General features: G+C 32.6%; 1 protein-coding gene across 1 annotated transcript; it reads right to left on the bottom strand.

Moving 5' to 3' along the window:
* Nucleotides 1–259: 259 nt before the first annotated feature.
* On the bottom strand, nucleotides 260–1102 carry LOC147814554 (uncharacterized). The gene has a single exon (XM_087156479.1). The coding sequence runs from the start codon at nucleotides 1100–1102 to the stop codon at nucleotides 260–262; it is 843 nt and encodes a 280-aa protein (XP_087012605.1).
* Nucleotides 1103–18530: the final 17428 nt, after the last annotated feature.

The raw sequence follows: 18530 nt of genomic DNA, 5'->3' as shown, positions 1-18530 counted from the left end.
TGGTACTAATTAGAATAGGAGAAAAGTATAAAAGTGCCATATTATTATTGGAGTCAATAATGCTTAATTAATTTCAGTTTTTTTTTATTGCAAAAGCACTTGACTTTACATCATTGGCCCCCATGCATTAAAGATGCATGAGATTGGAGCATATAAAACAAAAACTAAACCATTGAACAACACAAGAACAATATAATAACAAGAACAATAAACACAATAAATACTTGCAAAACATGAGCCACTTAAACATGAACGAGAATCAGTCGCTGGATACCAATTGCATCAACTCCCTAGCTCGCCAATATCGACTGAATAAATATTCTTCATTTAATGAAGAACAACTGAGCAAATGATCTTTGTCCATCTCAAAGTTCTGGTTGCACAAAGTGCACATAGGACTGCCAAATATGCCAATTCTGTATAGATGTTTAGCAAGGCAGTCATGTCCAGTCTCCAGACGGAACGCCGCCACTGCAGTGGATCTAGGGGAGTTTGGAATTTTATTAATTGAATATCTCCATTTCTTATTCTTGATTTTTTCTACTATATTAGCATCATAGCTTTTCTTCACAATATTTTTTATAATTCTTCTAATTGATGAAAATGGTACTTTGGCATTACCTGCCTGCAAAATATCTGTTCCCCTCTTTGCTAATGTATCAGCCCATTCGTTACCATTTATTCCTACATGAGATGGAATCCACTGCAGAACAACAGTCCTTCCCTCAGAAGCTAGGAGATTAATATTTCTTCTGCAGGAGTCAATAATATTTGACTCTGCAACATTATGTGCAGCAATAGCCTGGATGGCTGATAGAGAGTCTGAAAAAATAACTATGTTGTCAATCTGAACTGATCTTACCCTGATTTGTTCTGTTGCAATTCTAATAGCCTCCAGTTCTCCATTAAAATTGGTTCGCAATTGACCAAGGGTGGCATAGAACGCAAAGAGTTCTGAATACACACCAACACCAACGTTGTCAAGCATTTTCGATCCGTCTGTATAGATGTGAATCCAATTACTTTTTGGAGGATACCTGGTATAAATTGTCTGTAGAGCAGCTGCTTTTAGTTCACAATCGAGTGCTGAGGATTTTGTCATAGTAGTCATCAAATTACATTCCTTTCTAATAGATCCCATGAAATTAAATGAATTAATTTTAGTAATAGGTTATAATCGAAACAAAAAGAAATCATATGAACTAGAAAGTAAACTATATGGATAACCGGTATTAATACTTTAGAGAGACGTAAATAATCGTCATACCATTATTGAACTACTTCTAAAGTAATTTGGAAGAAAAGACTGGTCGAATACGAAAAAATAATTGCTTAACTCTTATATTTTAATTTTATTGAAAATGTAAATAAAAATCTTAAATGAAGCTTATTCTAACTGCAATGTGTATGTATACTCTATGTATTCCTATATTCACTTTGATCAATTGCAGAGTGCAATAACTTTAAAAGGAGAGCGTAGTACTTTGAAAATATTAATTTCATAATGAAAATACCATTTTTATATTTGGTTCAGCGAGAATAAATAGCGAAAGTAAATAAAGTCACCTGACAGTTGGCATTAGTTTCTGCTGATAACAACAAGGTTAAAACAAACAGCTTTAATATGAATAATAGTTAGTACAGAAAGAATAACCGATTCAGGAGAAGACAGAAAAAGTGGGTATTGACTGCAATAAACTGCAAACCTTAATCTTCATTTCCACTCTCAGAAAAAAGTTTAGTAGTGGTATTTTTACACTAAAATTAAAATTTTCACACTCTTGCTGCCTTTTTTTTTTTAAATTATCGCATTATGCAATAGATCCCAATAAATTTAAGAGCGCAAATAGTATACATACATATTGCAACTAGTGGTAGTAAGTAAAATAAATGAAGGAATACAGTAGCAAAATAAAAAATGAACCACCCTAAATAACTTTCGATCTAATGATCGGATCTAGTTCTAGTCTAGTTCCCAGATTACATTCTAGGACTCAAGCTTAATGATTCAAGGGGGGGGGGTCTTTATTATGCTAATTAATAAGTTGCAGACGATATTTTAAGTTACGAAATCAGACACAAAAACTACTTTCTCGAATGAACATACCTTTTTTTCGACTGATTCGACCCCTCAAAATATAGAGGAAAGCCGCAATCTGGGATATAGAGCCCCCGTAGTTTGATTAAAGAATATATAAGTGCATTCACATTATATATTCTTTGGTTTGATCAGGGGAACGCTCCAAAGTTTGGACCCCTAAACGTTAGCTTTACTTTTTGCGTATTTCGTCATATCTCGAGATTTTCTTAAGCGAATTGAAACATTTCTGAAAACAATTATACAATTCTTTTATTCAAAACTAATTCCTTGCAAAGAATAAAATTTCAGTAAATACTTAGTACTTTTTTATTATTTTATTTAATGATGGTCGAAAAATTTTTGAATTGTAAAGTATAAAATTTTATGTCATTTTACAGTATTTAATTCTACATATCAAAATACAAGATTTGAACGAAATTGGTTAAATATTTCCTGAGAAACCGAATGTCAAAGAAGGCGAATATTTAAAATTCGAAGAATATAAAGAAGTTGAATATTTAAAATTAAGTTTCTCTGGAAATTATTTTAATTAAGTAAGTTTTAATTAATAAATGAATATGTCAGAAATTTTATGAGAATTAAAATTAAGGGAAATTCTGAATCAGGCATAATTTAGCGCTCATTACAATTATCAATAGTTTTGATTGTGTTGAAAAATATAGTTTTTTTATATATATTAACGAATGAATTAAGTACACTTTATGATTTGTTAGAACCGTTAATAATAAATATAAGCACCGTTACACTTCGAGGGCATTTCGGGATTAATGGTAAAAAAATAAATAAGCAATATCTATTCAATATTTTTACTAATTATAATTATTAATTTAATAAATTAATCTCCTTTAGAAATACTTTTTTGAGTTCACGTCGTTATTCAAGAAGGGAAGATTAAAGATGGATTTAGGCTCTTCATTATTAATTCTGAGAATCAAAGTAAATTTTAAGCTGACTTTTAGCTCTTATCTTTTAAACACAAATAAATTAAAAGCATCTGTTTCGAGTGTTAAATTCTCCAATCTTAAGCAATATTGATTTTCTTTTGATTGGAAACATGCTTATCAATTCAGAAATTTTAGAAGGCCCTGTTTAAAAGTCAGAATTGTTATGATTCTTGATGAATGGAAAATAGTTTTAATCAGACTTCCAAAAATAAGCAACGCGTATTAGATAACTAATTGCGTAATTTATGGTAGCAAAGGTGGAATAAGAAACTACTAAACAAGAGGGAAGATAACATTTGTTGTGAACTACTCTTAATCACAGAAAAATAGCCCAAATAATTAATGCATCCACCAAAATCCATCTTCTTGTAGTGAAATTTCTCTACAGCGACAACCAAAGTACTAAACAGTGATTAATGAAGAAGCCTGCCCGTACAACAAGCAATCATCGCATATTCATCAATAAACTGAAAAGGTGCATCCTTTGGAAGTCGAACTCGAACGATTTCTTCAGAACACCCCTTCCCCTTAAACCCTTGCTCTTTTACGTTCCTCAGGATGCAGCATCTTTCGGAGGATAGAAGATGGAACGTCTTAGCCTCATTCCGATTTCTACCCCCTTTACTTAAGGAGTACAGTGGGGCGTTCATACTGACTTTGCCCCCCTTTCTCGTATCGGCGGGGCTAACAAAGAGATAAGTAAAGCCCTCTCTTTTCTCTGTGTTCGTTCTCTTGGATCATTCATCCACGTCTTCGGCATAGGGGCGGCTGGGGCCTCCGTCAAAAATCATTGGGGCTGGGGCAAAATAAGGGAGGGCGCACATCATTTATCACGTGATGCTTCGCAGCCCCTACTACTCCCCCATATTCAACCATTCATCTCTCCTTATCGGCAGCGCCCCGATTACAGTCCGGGGAGGGACGATAGGGAGATTTTGGGGTGGAGTGAGGGAGTATTCAGAGTATAGACATGAAATGAGGGGGAGGGGGGCAGAATGGAGCAGGGTGCAAATAAAATTTTTTTGCCAAGCGGAGAAGATGACTTTTCGGGGGTTGTTCTTTCATTGTTTTAGATATGTAGGACTTTAGTGCAGACTGTCTTAATAACATGAAATTGAAAGGATAAAATTGATAAATGAAATTGTTTGATTTAATCTTGATTTTAATTTAAACCCTCAAAAGTGTTTAAAAAATTGAAAAGTAATTTTTTCGCTGTTCTTAATTTAACTGTTTATCATCGTTACTGGGGAGAGGGCAACTGCATTGCCCTTGCTTACGGTTGAGACATACGAAAAATTATAAACATTCAAGGTCACATTACTTAGTCGCACAAATTTCTTCGTATCTATTGCTATATAAATATACATCGCACTACTTTTTTTTGTATAATATTCTTTTTTTAAAAAGTTGCATTTACTCTTGTTATATTAGAAAAAAAATATTTATTATTAAAAAAACTCTTGAATCAATTGGAAAATAATGGAAATTTTTTTAATAATTTGTATTATCCCTCAAAATTCAAGAAAAAAATAAAAATATTTATGGTGATCTCTTAACAGTACCACCTTTACTTTATGTATTTTAAAATTTTTGTCGGAAATGAATTGAAAATAAACTACATATTGAGGTCACTAACAAACATTTAATAGTACAATTGAAAATAACGAATCATTGAGTTGATATTAGGTTTATGCAAGTTGAAACTGGCTTTAAAAATTAAAAACTATAACCATCTTCCCGTTTTTTTAATAATCAATTAAATGAATCTAAATTGATGAAATCAACTTTATTCAGCGAATTCAAGGGTTTTAATGGCTTTAATTCGACGTTTGCTGCTAATGATGTTGATAAGAACTAATTCTCTTGAAATTATGATGATATTTTACCCACTTATATAACATTTATCACTCCTACATTGTTATTTACTGCCTTTTTTTCGCAAGGGATTTATTATAACTGTCATTAGTGAACATAATATTTGCATTAAAATAGTGAGAAAACTATGTAAAATTAAGTATTTTCTTTGTATTGTCCTATGGATGTTGAGAATTTGAAATCAGATGGTCAGTTTTTCCATTTTCAAGGATCTTGAAGGAAAAGGAAAAAAATTAGTTTCAAATCGAGGTACTCGATACTTACCCAGTAACCTGGCCAGATAGTAATTTTTCTGTTATTATCCGTACCTGGCAAAAGAAAAAGAAACAATTATTACCACCCGGTACTAGGTACCCGGAACCAATCAATTTTACAGGGTATCCAGTGCCAAATAACACCAATTTGTGTCCGGTCAGAACCATATTCAGAATTATTTAAACATATTTAAGCATAACCACAACAGCCTTTGTGGTCCAGGGGAGTCATGGTGATTAAGGCTTCACAATATAATGAAAACGTCATAATGGTGGAAATGTGGTCAGCATTACCTGCCTTTACTTCCCAGATGAGTAGGTCTCTATGAGCCGTGATGGCTTAGGTGATAGAGCGTTCGCCTTCCATTGATGTGAACCGGGTTCGAATCCCAGCGAAGGCTGGTCGAAACGAATCCGCATCCGGTTTGCACCGACTACAGTGCTGACGTGGAGTGTTCTTAGTGGTAGATGGATGATGGGTTAGAGTCCCTTTACCGTCAGGCTAACCGTGGGAGGTTCTTGCGGTTTTCCTCTCCATGTAACGCAAATACGGGTTCATCAAAGCGTACTCCACGAAATTTCCCCCAATACTTGATCCACCCGTTTCCTTGTTTTCCAGATTGGTAATTACAAGGCTATGGAGTTGAATATTAGTAGCCGTAAACCCAAAAAATAGGGTCGACTGTTCAAAGACGGATATAAAATTTAAAAAAAAGTTAGCATCCATCGATCAGAAGTTGGGTAGATTTCATCAAGCCCCCTCCGGGGATCGGACCCCTGTTCTCCATAATGATGGTCCAGAGCAGGGGTTTCCAACTTACATGAGGACGGGGGCCACAATTAAAAACACAAATCAAATGGCGGACAGCAAATTCATCAAAATTTTATGTTTGAAGGAACATTAAATATTACTGTCAGATTTTTACCAAGTTGTACAAAACAAAGGTATTGAATTACAAATTAAAATAGGAAGTAGATTTTTAAAAATATCTAATTGCACATTAAAAAAATCGGGCTACAATAACTTTAATGTGTACCTATGTATTAAACAATTAATGTGCAACAGATATCTAATTATTTAGATATAAAACTTTAAAAAGGTTGGTATTAAAACTTTCATAGTAGCACGCAAAATGTTCAATAAGAAAATTGAGGTTTGTCTGCTGCAACCACCAGAGAACAGATATTTACATCTTAAATTTACAAATGTGTGTGTAAATATTTTCGTCCAAAATGAGTGGTTTCAAAAAGTTAAATCGAAGAATTTCTTCGAGAAAATTTCTGATACACACATGCTAAATTATATTTACAAAATACAAAAAATTAAATAAAAAAGAGCAACATGCACGATTATTTTTGTATTTGAATAAATATTTTCTTGGATGCAAAACCTGAGAAATAATTTTTTTTTTTGCACCGTTGGTATGTTAAATTTCACAGAAACGAAGAAATTAGGTTTTTAATATCGAGAAAAGTATTTTAAATCCATACAGATTTTTTACGAAAATTGTCAGCAAAAAAATGACAACTAATATATTTTAGTTCATGGGCCACAAAAAAAAGCTTCACGGGCCGGATGCGGCCCCCGGGCCGCCAGTTGGAAACCACTGGTCTAGAACCTTCAACCAGTGAGCAGTCGTGGAGGTTCATTTATAATTATTGTTACTTTAAAATTACTCAGCAATTTAGTTTTGGAAATACGCGTTTTCTAAAAATCAAATTGAAGTAACTGTATCGGTCCCACATTTTTTTCTTTTCTGCAGCATTTTAAATCAGTTAAAAACCTTGGAAAAAAAGAAACTTTTAGGAGAGAGTTTGCTAAAAAAAGGAGTGCACTTTCACAGTTTGATATTTCTCGCTAAAAATTGTTAAGTAAGAATTTATGTAATTGTTATTTTACCATATTAAACAAAAACAGTCAAATAAACATGAAAAAGATTATATTTAAAATGTTAAATGTGAGAAAAAAACATTTATTGATCGTTTTTACCTAATACGGTTTAACTACGAAAATTCTATCCGCGCCAATTAGGTTCATCTTATGAAGCTATTTTGTTCCATGCAGATGGGTACACAATGTTGCTGCGAGGGCTAATCAATCCATCTCATAACCGTCTGATCAGGGGTTCGTAATCCGGCGTTGATACCATAATATTTCTTCGATTCTTTTAATACAGGAAGAGTTTCCTGTGTCCTGCACTCTCAAATTGGTGACCATAAAGTATAAGAATACGAAACTATCGTTCAAAAATAAACGGAGCACCACCAACAAAGCTCCAGCGTCCATTTTATTTTTATCGTTTTACCTTAAATTCCCTAATATTTTTGGGTGGGGAGGGACAATATCATCTCATCATTATAAGGAAAATTCGGGTAACTATGCTCATAGCTTACACAGTGTGTCGAAACAATTACTAATAAGCAACGCAGAGCCGCGATGGCTCAGGAGATAGAGCGTTCGCTTTCCAATGAGTCTAACCCGGTTTGAATCCCCAGTGATGACTGGTCGAAATGAATCCGCATTCGGCTTGCACCGAACACAGTGCTGACGTAAAAATATCCTCAGTGGTAGGCAGATCATGAGTTAGAGCCCCTTTGTCGTCAGGCAAACCGTGGGAGGTTTTCGTGGTCTTTCTCTCCATGTAACGCAAATGTAGGTTAGTTCCATCAAAAAGTCCCCCACGAAGGCAAATTTTTTCCAATACTTGATCCAGCAGTTCCCTTATTTTCTGGATTGAGTTCAAAATTACAAGGCTACCGAGTTGAACATTAGTAGTCGTAAATCCAAAATTGGGTCGACTGTTCCACGACGGTTATAAAATAACTTAACCTAGCAAGAGTTTGGATATTTATAGAGAGAGATAGGTGATGAAAATGCATTTAAACATCATAAATTATTTCTATAAGGACAGAACGAAGTCTAGAAGTAATTTGCACTGTACAAACAGATAGAGAAGTTCGCGAATTATTTACTGAAGGTGTTAAAACCACAGAAAGGAACACCAGTTGACAGTTAAAGATTTTTCTTGAATGAAAACATATTCATGCACATATATCCATGTGAAAAATCGCCATCTATCAATTTTAATAATCCCTATCAACTTGCTTTGCTTAAGCTTTGCAACTTTTGTATTTCTTGGAAATTATAAGTTTTCGCACTAATTTTTAAAAATAATTAGCGCAATAACACAGCAAAAATAAGTCTTCATGCATTGAACTTTTTAACAGAAATTTATGTTTAAGACTGTAAATGTATGTAATGTTGTTTCCATAACATCTCGAGTCTTCATGCAACTCAGTCTTCATTTCAAATGTTTTCTGTGATATAGATTTGCATAAAGCATGTTATTGCTACCTGTGCATTTCGAATTTTCATGCAGATAAGTAGTTTCAATGTGTGTGGCCACACATTGAAACTACTTGGTCTGGGTTTCGCAGTAAATATTAACCTTCCTGCTTTGAATTTACATCAAATATGTAGGAATAATTAGCATGTAATGGAGCATTAAAATATGTTTTCTATCATACTTCACGACAGAGATGGAAATAATTTTTTGGGTATCTGTTTCCTACTGTGTTGAACTGTTCTCATACTTATGATGATTATGACGATTTTAATTGCTACCAGACTGATTTTAAATTATTACAAAAATTAAATGCAGATAAAACTTTGCCATTAACGCTGTATTCTCTTGAAAATAGTCAAAATTTTATTCTAAATACTTCCGCGTGGACAAAGCAGAAGGCAACAGCTAGTTCAATTTAAATATGAAAAAGTATGCATTGTTGTTTCCGTTGCAATTTCAATATTCATGCAGAGAAGCACTTTTACAGGAAATTATTTGAAATGCCTAGGAAATTTTTTTTTTCATACTTATGATGATTATTACAATTTTAATTGCTAAAGACAGATTTTAAATTATTACAAAAATTAAATACAGATAAAACTGTGCCATTAACGTGGCTATCTCTTGAAAATAGTCAAAATTTAATTCTAAATACTTCCGCGTGGACAAAGTCGCGGGCAACAGCTAGTTCGATTTAAATATGAAAAAGGATACATTGTTGTTTCCATTGCAATTTCAATATACATGCAGAGAAGCACTTTTACAGGAAATCATTTGAAATGTCTAGAAGTGTGTACTGCTGTTGCTGAGTTGGCAAGTTTAACATTCATGCAGGGAAATAGTTTTACAGGAAACCATGAGAAATATCTAGAGACGTAGACTATTGCTGCGTTGATAATTTTAACATTCATGCAGAGAAATAGTTTTGCAGGAAACTATTGGACGCTTATATTATTGTTGCGTTGGTAATTATAACATTCATACAGAGAAATAATTTTACCGAAAACATTTGAACTATCTTGTAGCATGTACTAATACTAAGTTGGTAATTCTAATATTTATGCGGAGAAATAGCTTTAAAGCAATAAATTAAAAAAAAAGAGAGAAGCTGTAAGTTGAGTCCTTTTAAGAATGATGAATAAGTTTTGAAAAGTAGATGTACGTGGTGAGGCTTTTGCCACTAATTCAATCTTCATACAGTGAAACATTTTCACAGTAAAACATTTTTAAAATGTAGCAGAGCGTATTTTTACTATCTCGGCAATCCTAACATCCATGCAGGCAAATAATTTATTAAGTATTACTGATAAAGACAATAAATCGGAAAACTCGGAGTTATTTATTTAAGAGCTTCTCAAAAGGTACTGAAATAATCCAGAGCGATGAATATATAAAGTCAACATTCTTTTCCTCATATCTACTTGAAGTTGTTAAACACTTACTGTTTAAATAAAAATTAACAAAACAATAATATCCCATATCTGCATTTTTGAAATAAATACGAAGATAAATACATGATTTATGAGAATGTTGAGAGTTCACATCAATATTCGCCATATAGATCGGAAGCAGATTTAGAAAGGATCACAGATAATCTTCAATTATATCAAAATCACTAATTTCCAAGTTCAGACTAAACGATATGCCCAGTCCACTAACTTATCGTTGTACGTTCACTTGTTAGTCGATTATTTCAGTCTTTATAGGACATGAGTATTGTATAAGTTAACTTCAAAAAGGAATGTGGATCTCAATGCATTGGCAGATGATTTTAACAACAATTATTTCACGGTTGCAGGTTCATTACGGGGATTCCCCGACTAGCAGGGCAGACGATGTTGTTACGTATGAGTAACAGGTAGGCAGAAACAGAATCAGAGTGAAAGCTGTTCCAAGTCACCTCAGAATTTATATCATATCATGTTCTAACTAACGTGATGACGTAGGCATAAAAAAAAAATAAACTATAACAATTTACATCAAATTAAAGAGAAATACAAAATACTGTATCATGACGTTAAAATCGACAGCTCTGCCATCTAGTGACAAACTATGTAGCTACCATGAAAGGTACATACTTTTTTAAAATGCAAATGTATGTAATGTTGATCCCATAGCATCTTCATGGAACTCTAAGTCTCCATTTCAAATGTTTCTAGGAAATAGTTTTGCTTACAACATTTGAAGTATTTACAAGTCTGTGTTATTGCACTCTGAGCAATCTGAACTTTCAGACAGGGAAATTGTTTCAGAATGTATGAAAGCAGTTCCAAGTTTGAAAAATGTAAAAGAAGCATAACGTCTTGGTTACACAGCAAATATTAACCTTCATGAATTGAACAGAGTTATGTCAATTCATTTGTAAATTTTTAGGAGTAAATATTATTACTCCCATTGCAATTCAAGCCTTAATGGCTGAAAAATGTAAAAGAAACATATCGTCTTGGTTTCACAGCAAATATTAACCTTCATGCATTAAACAGAGTTATGTCAATTCATTTGTAAATTTTCAGGAGTAAATATTGTTACTACCATTGCAATTTAAGCCTTAATGTATTAAGGTTAACATAGCAGGAATTCAAATCAAATATTTAGGAATATGTATTATTGCTTCCATTAAAATTCCGGTTGCGAGCAATGAAATAGTTTTGCAGGAAAATATTAAAAAAATGTAGCCGATTCTATTGTTGTTATCTTGACGACACTAAACATTTATGCAGGGAAACTGTATTACAAAAATGCATTTCAAAAACTGAAAAGTATGTAGTGTTGCTTTTGCAACGAACTTAGTATCCACGCAGTGAAAAAGTTTTACAGGAATTCATGAGAAACAAGAGGAAACATATATTGTTTTCGTTGCATGTTGCAGTGAAACAGTTTTGCAGGAATTAAAGAGAAAAATATAGAAGCGAGCAAACTTAGTTGAACAAATTTTCCCTTTTAAAGGTCAAAAAATGGAATGTTTATAAAGAAAACATTAAAAAAATAAATAAATAAACTAGTGACTGTTTCATGCGTAATAAAAAGTACATTAAAGATATATATTTTTCAGAATACCTTAAAATAAATTTTTTGTTATTTATTATAATTGATAAGTGTTTTCTTTTCCTTAAGTGCAACATTTTTCTAAAATTAATTACAATAAAACTTTATTTTACTCATGTTAAAGTTATAAATAGCATATTTTCATTTTATAAGTTTACTTAATCAAGCTTTACTTAATCATACGCAGGATTGGTCGAGGAATAATGGAAAATACAGAAAGAAATCAGTTAAAATGTTTTGAGGGGAAATTTTTTCATGTTCAACGTCGGTTTTTTGAAGGCTCCGTCGTTATATGAAGTGATGCTTTTTTGTGTGAAAATAATATACTATTTTCATAACTGCTGTGAGTTTACAACTGTTACTCATGACTGTTAGGTGTCAAGTTTAACCTATCTAAAGCCAGCAATGTCTATGCCTAGTTTGAAAATGGATCAAAGCATCAAAATCCACAGCTTTGTGAAAATGAACAGCGTTTGTGGTCTAATTTCTTAATATTTAGAAACATACTCCAATGCGGCATTACCTAGGCTCATAAAAATTTGCAAAAACTGAGAATACCGCAGTGATTTGGATGATTTTTTTCTAGGTGGGAAAATATCGCCAAGTTGGCGATTTTTAAAAAAGTTTAATAACTTTTGAAATATTTAAGTTATTCGTCTGTTCTAAAGCCCAAATAATTCTTATTTAACTATTATTATAAGCCGGATAATTCTTAAATTATTTTTTTTGCATGGAATAAGGATTAATATTTATAGTTTTTTGATAACGTATGCAAAAATATACTTAAACTGAAATTAAGGCTATTTTGTTTCAAATATATTTGTTCGCTTTGAAGACCATGAATGAAACTTTCATTGAAAATATTATTAACAAAATAAAGTAATTTAAAAATTTGTTAAAATAAATACAATTTTTCATTTTATTGCCTGCAGGTGTTTTAATGCACCGTTATTTTAGTTATGTTCATTAATAAAATGAATACAATAATTAAAAACTACTGCTTTAAGCTAAATATTCATCGAAGAATTAAAACAGTCTGGGAAATATTTAGTCTTAGAAGTAAGCCTACAATTTTATTTTTATTCAAAATTTAAAAACAATGCATACCTCGAACAGACCGAAACCTTATGAACGTGACTTAACATGTGATTTTACGTGAAATATTATATGCTCATGCTTATATCCAAACGAAATTATTAATTACAAGGATAAAATGCACCTCTAATTCAAAAGTATCCCTTCGCCCCTACATTTACATATCATTCGCAAATCTGATTTAATCGAAATCTCATTTCAAAAGATAAAGGAAGGATTGTATTGGTAGTTTGAGTAATAAGGTAAGGACTACCTCTCCCTTTTGCATTATTCACGACAGTTGAAATTGTCACTGATTAGTTTATAAAATTTGTTTATTACTTTATCAATTATGAAGAGATCAAAAAAAATTATTAAAACTATTTAACTTTTTTTTTGGTCTCTTATCAATGGATTAAAAACTCAAGTTCTATTTTCTGAAATATTGTTATTAGGCGTAATTTAGGAGAAAGGTACATCCGCATTTATAAAATACTTTTTCTTCTTCATAGCAGAATGATTAGACGGGACATGAATAAGTAGGGACACTAAAACTTTTTGACATAGCAAACACATATTTTGACCGAAATGTTAGTTAAATTACATTATTTCGTACTTTCCCGGAAAATGACAACATTCAGAAACCACGGATGGGGAATGAAAATATTTTTTTAAATATTATTATTTCTTACTTTGAACGGACAATACTGATATTCAATATGCACTGATAGCAAACGATGAGCATTTTTTTAAAATTATAAATATCATTAATTCCGACTTATAATGGTTTATGTCATCATTCAGCAGTACAGGCGGAAGGATTGCAAGTCAGAAATCAAAATAATTAAAAAAAAATATTTTTTGGTTATACTTTTATCTCGTTGTTACATCCTGAATAATTTTATTTTTCAGTGTAAACCACGATGGATCGCGGGATAGAGTGTTCGCCTCCCTACGAGGCGAACCAGGTTGGTATCCCTGCGGTGGCAGGTATATACGAATTCTATTTCGGCTCCCACCGATCACAGTGCTGATATATAATATCCTCAGAGGTAAGCAGATCATGGGTTAGAATACCCTTGCCGTCGAGGAAATCGTGAGAAGCTTTCCTGTTTTCCCTTTCCATATAACGCAAATGAGGGGTAGTTCCATCAAAAAGTCCTCAACGAAGGCTAGTTTATCTTAAAGCCTTATGTAGGAGTTCCTTTGTCTTTTGTGTTTGGTTCGAAATTACAAGGCTACGGAATCGAACACTGATAGGCTTAAAGTCAGAATTAGTTTAGCTGTTCAACACCGGTAATACTAATAATATTAAAGCTACTACTACTACTACTACTAATAATAATAATAATAATCTTCCAGTATAAATGCAGGATAATTCAGTTAACAAATAATTTGAACACTCACCGAGAAAACTATGTGAGTGTTAAATTTTGCCCTAAAAGGCCAACATTCAGAGTTTTGAGTCAACATATACAGCATGCTGTTATATATTTAAATGACTCTGATAAAAATTTAAAAACGCTTTCTTGGCTACATTACGAGTGATACGCTATTTTGAGAAAAGACTACAAAGTGTGAATGTTCAAAATAAATGTCATTTTCAGAAAATTGTGAAAAACATTTTTGGTGCATACATAGTAAAATAAAATTTAGTTACAATGAACTTCCTGTTTTAAAATGACTTAATGTAAAGCTTGACACAGCAAATTTATTGTCTATACCTAAACCAGCAATAACATTGTTTTTTAAATCTGGAAAATATGTTGTTTATAAAAAAAAGTGTCACTCAACATGCTGTTTTGCTAAATTGATCAAAAGTTTAGGAAATTTGTGAACAGTTCCTAGTACATTATTGTCATTCACAGTGATGTAACCAAAAGTTTGCAAGAGAGTTTGCAAGAGCCTCTCGGAAGACATCAAGAAAGAAGAACGGAGTGCCGGTATGTGTGGCGACACATACGTAGCAAGGCATCCATTGAAGAACCTAATGTCCCACTGGGATTGATGACCGCAGGCATGACAAATGGACCAACCCATTAAGGACGTGTCCAAGTTCCTCTCCTCTTCCGTCCCTCTGCCTCTTCCTCATCTTTTGTTTCGCCAGCATCCGGGCCTCCTCCGCGCAGAGGAAGTCGAGGCTTCTATGAAAAATAAATAATAAATAAACAAAATTTCCTAAAGAAGAAAAGTGAAGAACACAGTGTATGGAAAAAGAGAAGAGTTGAGCGCCAAAAAGAAAAATGGCGTAGAAGAGAAATGGCATGAAAAGAGGAGACAAGACGAAGGTCGTTTATCACGCCAGAAGAATCAGATGCTTTTGATGAAGATTCTTTTTGGAAACCTGATTTGCTTCAGCTTTATTATATGGGATTTTTTTCCCTCGCCAAACACCAATGGGAAAAAGAACACCATTAGTTCAAAGGCGTCATTAAGTAGTCTATGAAATGTTAAAAGAAGATGTGGCAATATTTTTTTTTTTTTACATTTAGTGTGGATAACTTATGTTCCGATCCATCAATATCACTTTAGACTTTCACTCTATTCATCTGGCTTGTCTTAGGAATCGCGTTCTTTCCACCCTTCAACGGCTGATGGCAATTTATAAATATTAATTATTTAAAAAAAATATAGTGTGTTCAAAAAGTGACGTGCGTAGTTTGAATTTATAAAATAAAAATTTAATTATCTCAATGCTTTAGTATTCTTCTTAATTCTGTTAATTATGATTTTACTACTATTTTGAATAAAAATTTTTTTAATTGCTAGTATGAAAGGTGATGATAGTTTGTAATGATATATTTTATTCACTATTTTCTTAATCTGTTAATTGTTAAAAACTAGGTAAAATTTTTTTTTAAATTCATCGAACTTTATTTTACTGGTCAACAAAAACTAAACAAATGAAGAAAAAAAAAAGCTTGAACAATCAAAAATATATTGGAAAGCAGTTATTATGTAGCTTTTTAATTGTTGAAATAAATATTTATTTATTCCTAAATTTAAAGGATTTGACTTATTTTTTATAGGATAACTACGTAAATATTCTATTTAAAAGAAATCTAACAAGTGTCTTCTACATCAAACTAGGAAACTCGAAAAACGAAACTTCTAAAGATTTGCTGCTAACTTGCTCCAATAACGATTTTTTATTTAATCAATGGAATAGTTATGCGTTTGATGTAGACTTTGGCTTTCAAGTATCTTTGATAACAAAAATTTTGTGATATAAGGTGACATGATTTAAGGTCATCTAGCCGAGCGATATTGGGAAGCCCGAGACATTTTGAATTAATGGACTCAAGTCACTGCATTATGTTTACCATCTTTTATTTAATTTAATTTTTTTTTATTGTGCTGTAACTACTGTTCAATAAATTTGACATTGGAAATTAAAAAAAAAAGATTTCAGGATATAAATACAATGTAATATGCTCACTATATCAGCACAATTATATCTATACGAAATAATTATGCACTAAGCAATAATTACGTGTCTTTATTGCAATTATATGTTGCAGGTTCATTTCCATCTTCTTCCTGATTTAGCTTTAATTATCCTGAAGGTTGTTAATATAAAATGCTTACATGGACGCCGTGAATTACCAACAACAATATGCTAATATGTCTGGTCCTTCTTCTTGACAAGTAAAGTGTAATTCAGAGTTTGTCCGCTAAAAAACAGAGCTAATGTCGACGCAATCGTAGACTCATCCGACTCTACCTAATATTTTTAGAGACCTTATCAACTTAGAAGAAATTTTTTTTTATGTGTTACCGTGAATGATAGAAATCAAAAGAATGTCGACTTTCACCGGTGAATGTCAACAATCACATAGTCGCTTTGGTGAATGTCCGATATATTTGTTACAACCGATTTGATGTTCGTTGATATTATTATATTTATTCGCTATTTTAATATCTGTTGAGAATAGATAAAGAGAAACATCAGTGTTCGGAGTACCTGTCAAATGAATACCGGGCAATGGCACTTGACATTAAAAGAAAACATTGATGTAGGGTATACCGAGAAAATGTATACTGGGCAGTGGCACATCACTAGACCTAGTATATATTTCGGACATTTGCCAAAGCTACTGTGTGATTGTCAACATTCACCGGTGGACGTCAACAATCAGCAACTTCGGAGCCGCGATGGCTCAGGGGATAGAGTGTTCGCCTTCCAAATAAGGTGAACCGGGGTTCGATCCCGGTGATGGCGGATCGATACGAATTCCGCATTCGGCTTGCACCGACCACAGTGGTAGACGGATCATGGGTTAGAATCTCCTTGCCGTCAGTCTAACCGTGGGAGGTTCTCGTGGTCTTCCTCTCCATGTCACGCAAATACGGGTTAGTTCCATCAAAAAGTCCTTCACTCTGGCAAATTTCTCCCAATACTTGATCCAGGAGTTCCCTTGTCTTCCGGATTGGGTTCAAAATTACAGGGCTACGGTGTTGAACAGTTGTAGCCGTAAACCGAAAAATTGGGTCGACTGTTTAACGATAGTTGCAAAATCTTCGGTCATTCACAACATATACATAGGGTAAATTTAGAGAGAAGGCCAGATGGAGAGAAGATCAGATGGCAAGGGGACTCTAAACCATGATCCGTCTACCACTGAGAATATTTTGATGTCAGCACTGTGGTTGGAATTCGTATCGACCAGGCATCACTGGGATTCGAACCCGGTTCACCTTATTGGAAGGCGAATGCTCTATTACCTGAGCCACCACGGCTCTTTTTGAAGTATTCTAAAAGCATAAAGAGAGACCTTTTATGGACACCTTTTCTAATCTTGGGATATTTTTTGAGACTTGAGTTGAATTTAAAATTGCCGAAATACAGCAACAAATGTTTTTGATTGAAATTCATTACTTGAATATAATAATAATTCTTCGAAAATAATAATAATTTTAGGGTTGCAAATATTTTGTTTAGCTATTTCTTTCTCAAACATAATTAAGTCAGATGTATGAAAGTTAAGAACTCCCAAAATTCAAGAAAAATAAAGACTCCAGAGTTCCAGGGCTACTTTAAACTATTTTGATTATTTATTGCTTAAATAGTTTTTAAAATATTCATTTCTTTCTTCATCTTTTGTATTCATTTCATATTTATAAAAATTTTTGTGACTAATATAAGACAGGGAACATTCAACCTTTTTTTAAAATTTTTTTAAAAATTCTTTTAAATTTTTTTAAAAAGAATTAAGTACTTTTTTAGCAACTAACTGACGAATAGGAAATATAATAGTTTTATTTAGCTCAAGATTTACTAATTAAAAAAATAGTTTCTTAAGAATAATAAATAAATAAATCAAGCTTTTACGTTTTTATTTCAGAATTTTTTTCCTCCGAAACTTTTAAGTGCGATTTCAAATCGAAGAGAATTAATGTTTTGAAAATGTATATGTGCCATTCCGGTTCTTTCAAAAGTATTGATAAAATGCTTTTTTTTCCCGTTTCAAATACTAAGTCCATGGAAGTTCTACCAAACATACATTAATATCGCTCACATATATCCTCGGACTATAGGTGTTGGGGATGTTTAGATGAGAAATGAGAAAGAGAAGTTGAGGAGGAGAGGATTTAAGGAAAAGCATCCTCATCATTTATCATACGCTCAAGAGCTCTTTTGCTGGGTGAGGGGGGGGGGGAGGAAGAAAAACACTGAGTATAGTAAAATATCTCTTCAAAAAGAAAGAAAACTATAGAGATTCGTGTGTGTTTCTATTTTTGTCTGCTGATCGGTGAAAAATTATTATTTTTTTTTTCTCTGCATATTTTATTTAAAAGTTCAAACTCTTACGTTTGTTTTAGTTCATACAAGAACTTTATATATAATAAATTAATACAAATACCAATATATTAAATAATAAATAATATA

Source organism: Parasteatoda tepidariorum, chromosome 2, assembly GCF_982258835.1.
Source record: "Parasteatoda tepidariorum strain Cologne lab strain chromosome 2, Ptep-v5.0, whole genome shotgun sequence".
Classification (NCBI taxonomy): Eukaryota; Metazoa; Arthropoda; class Arachnida; order Araneae; family Theridiidae; genus Parasteatoda; species Parasteatoda tepidariorum.
This window is presented reverse-complemented; position numbering and strand designations above follow the sequence as displayed.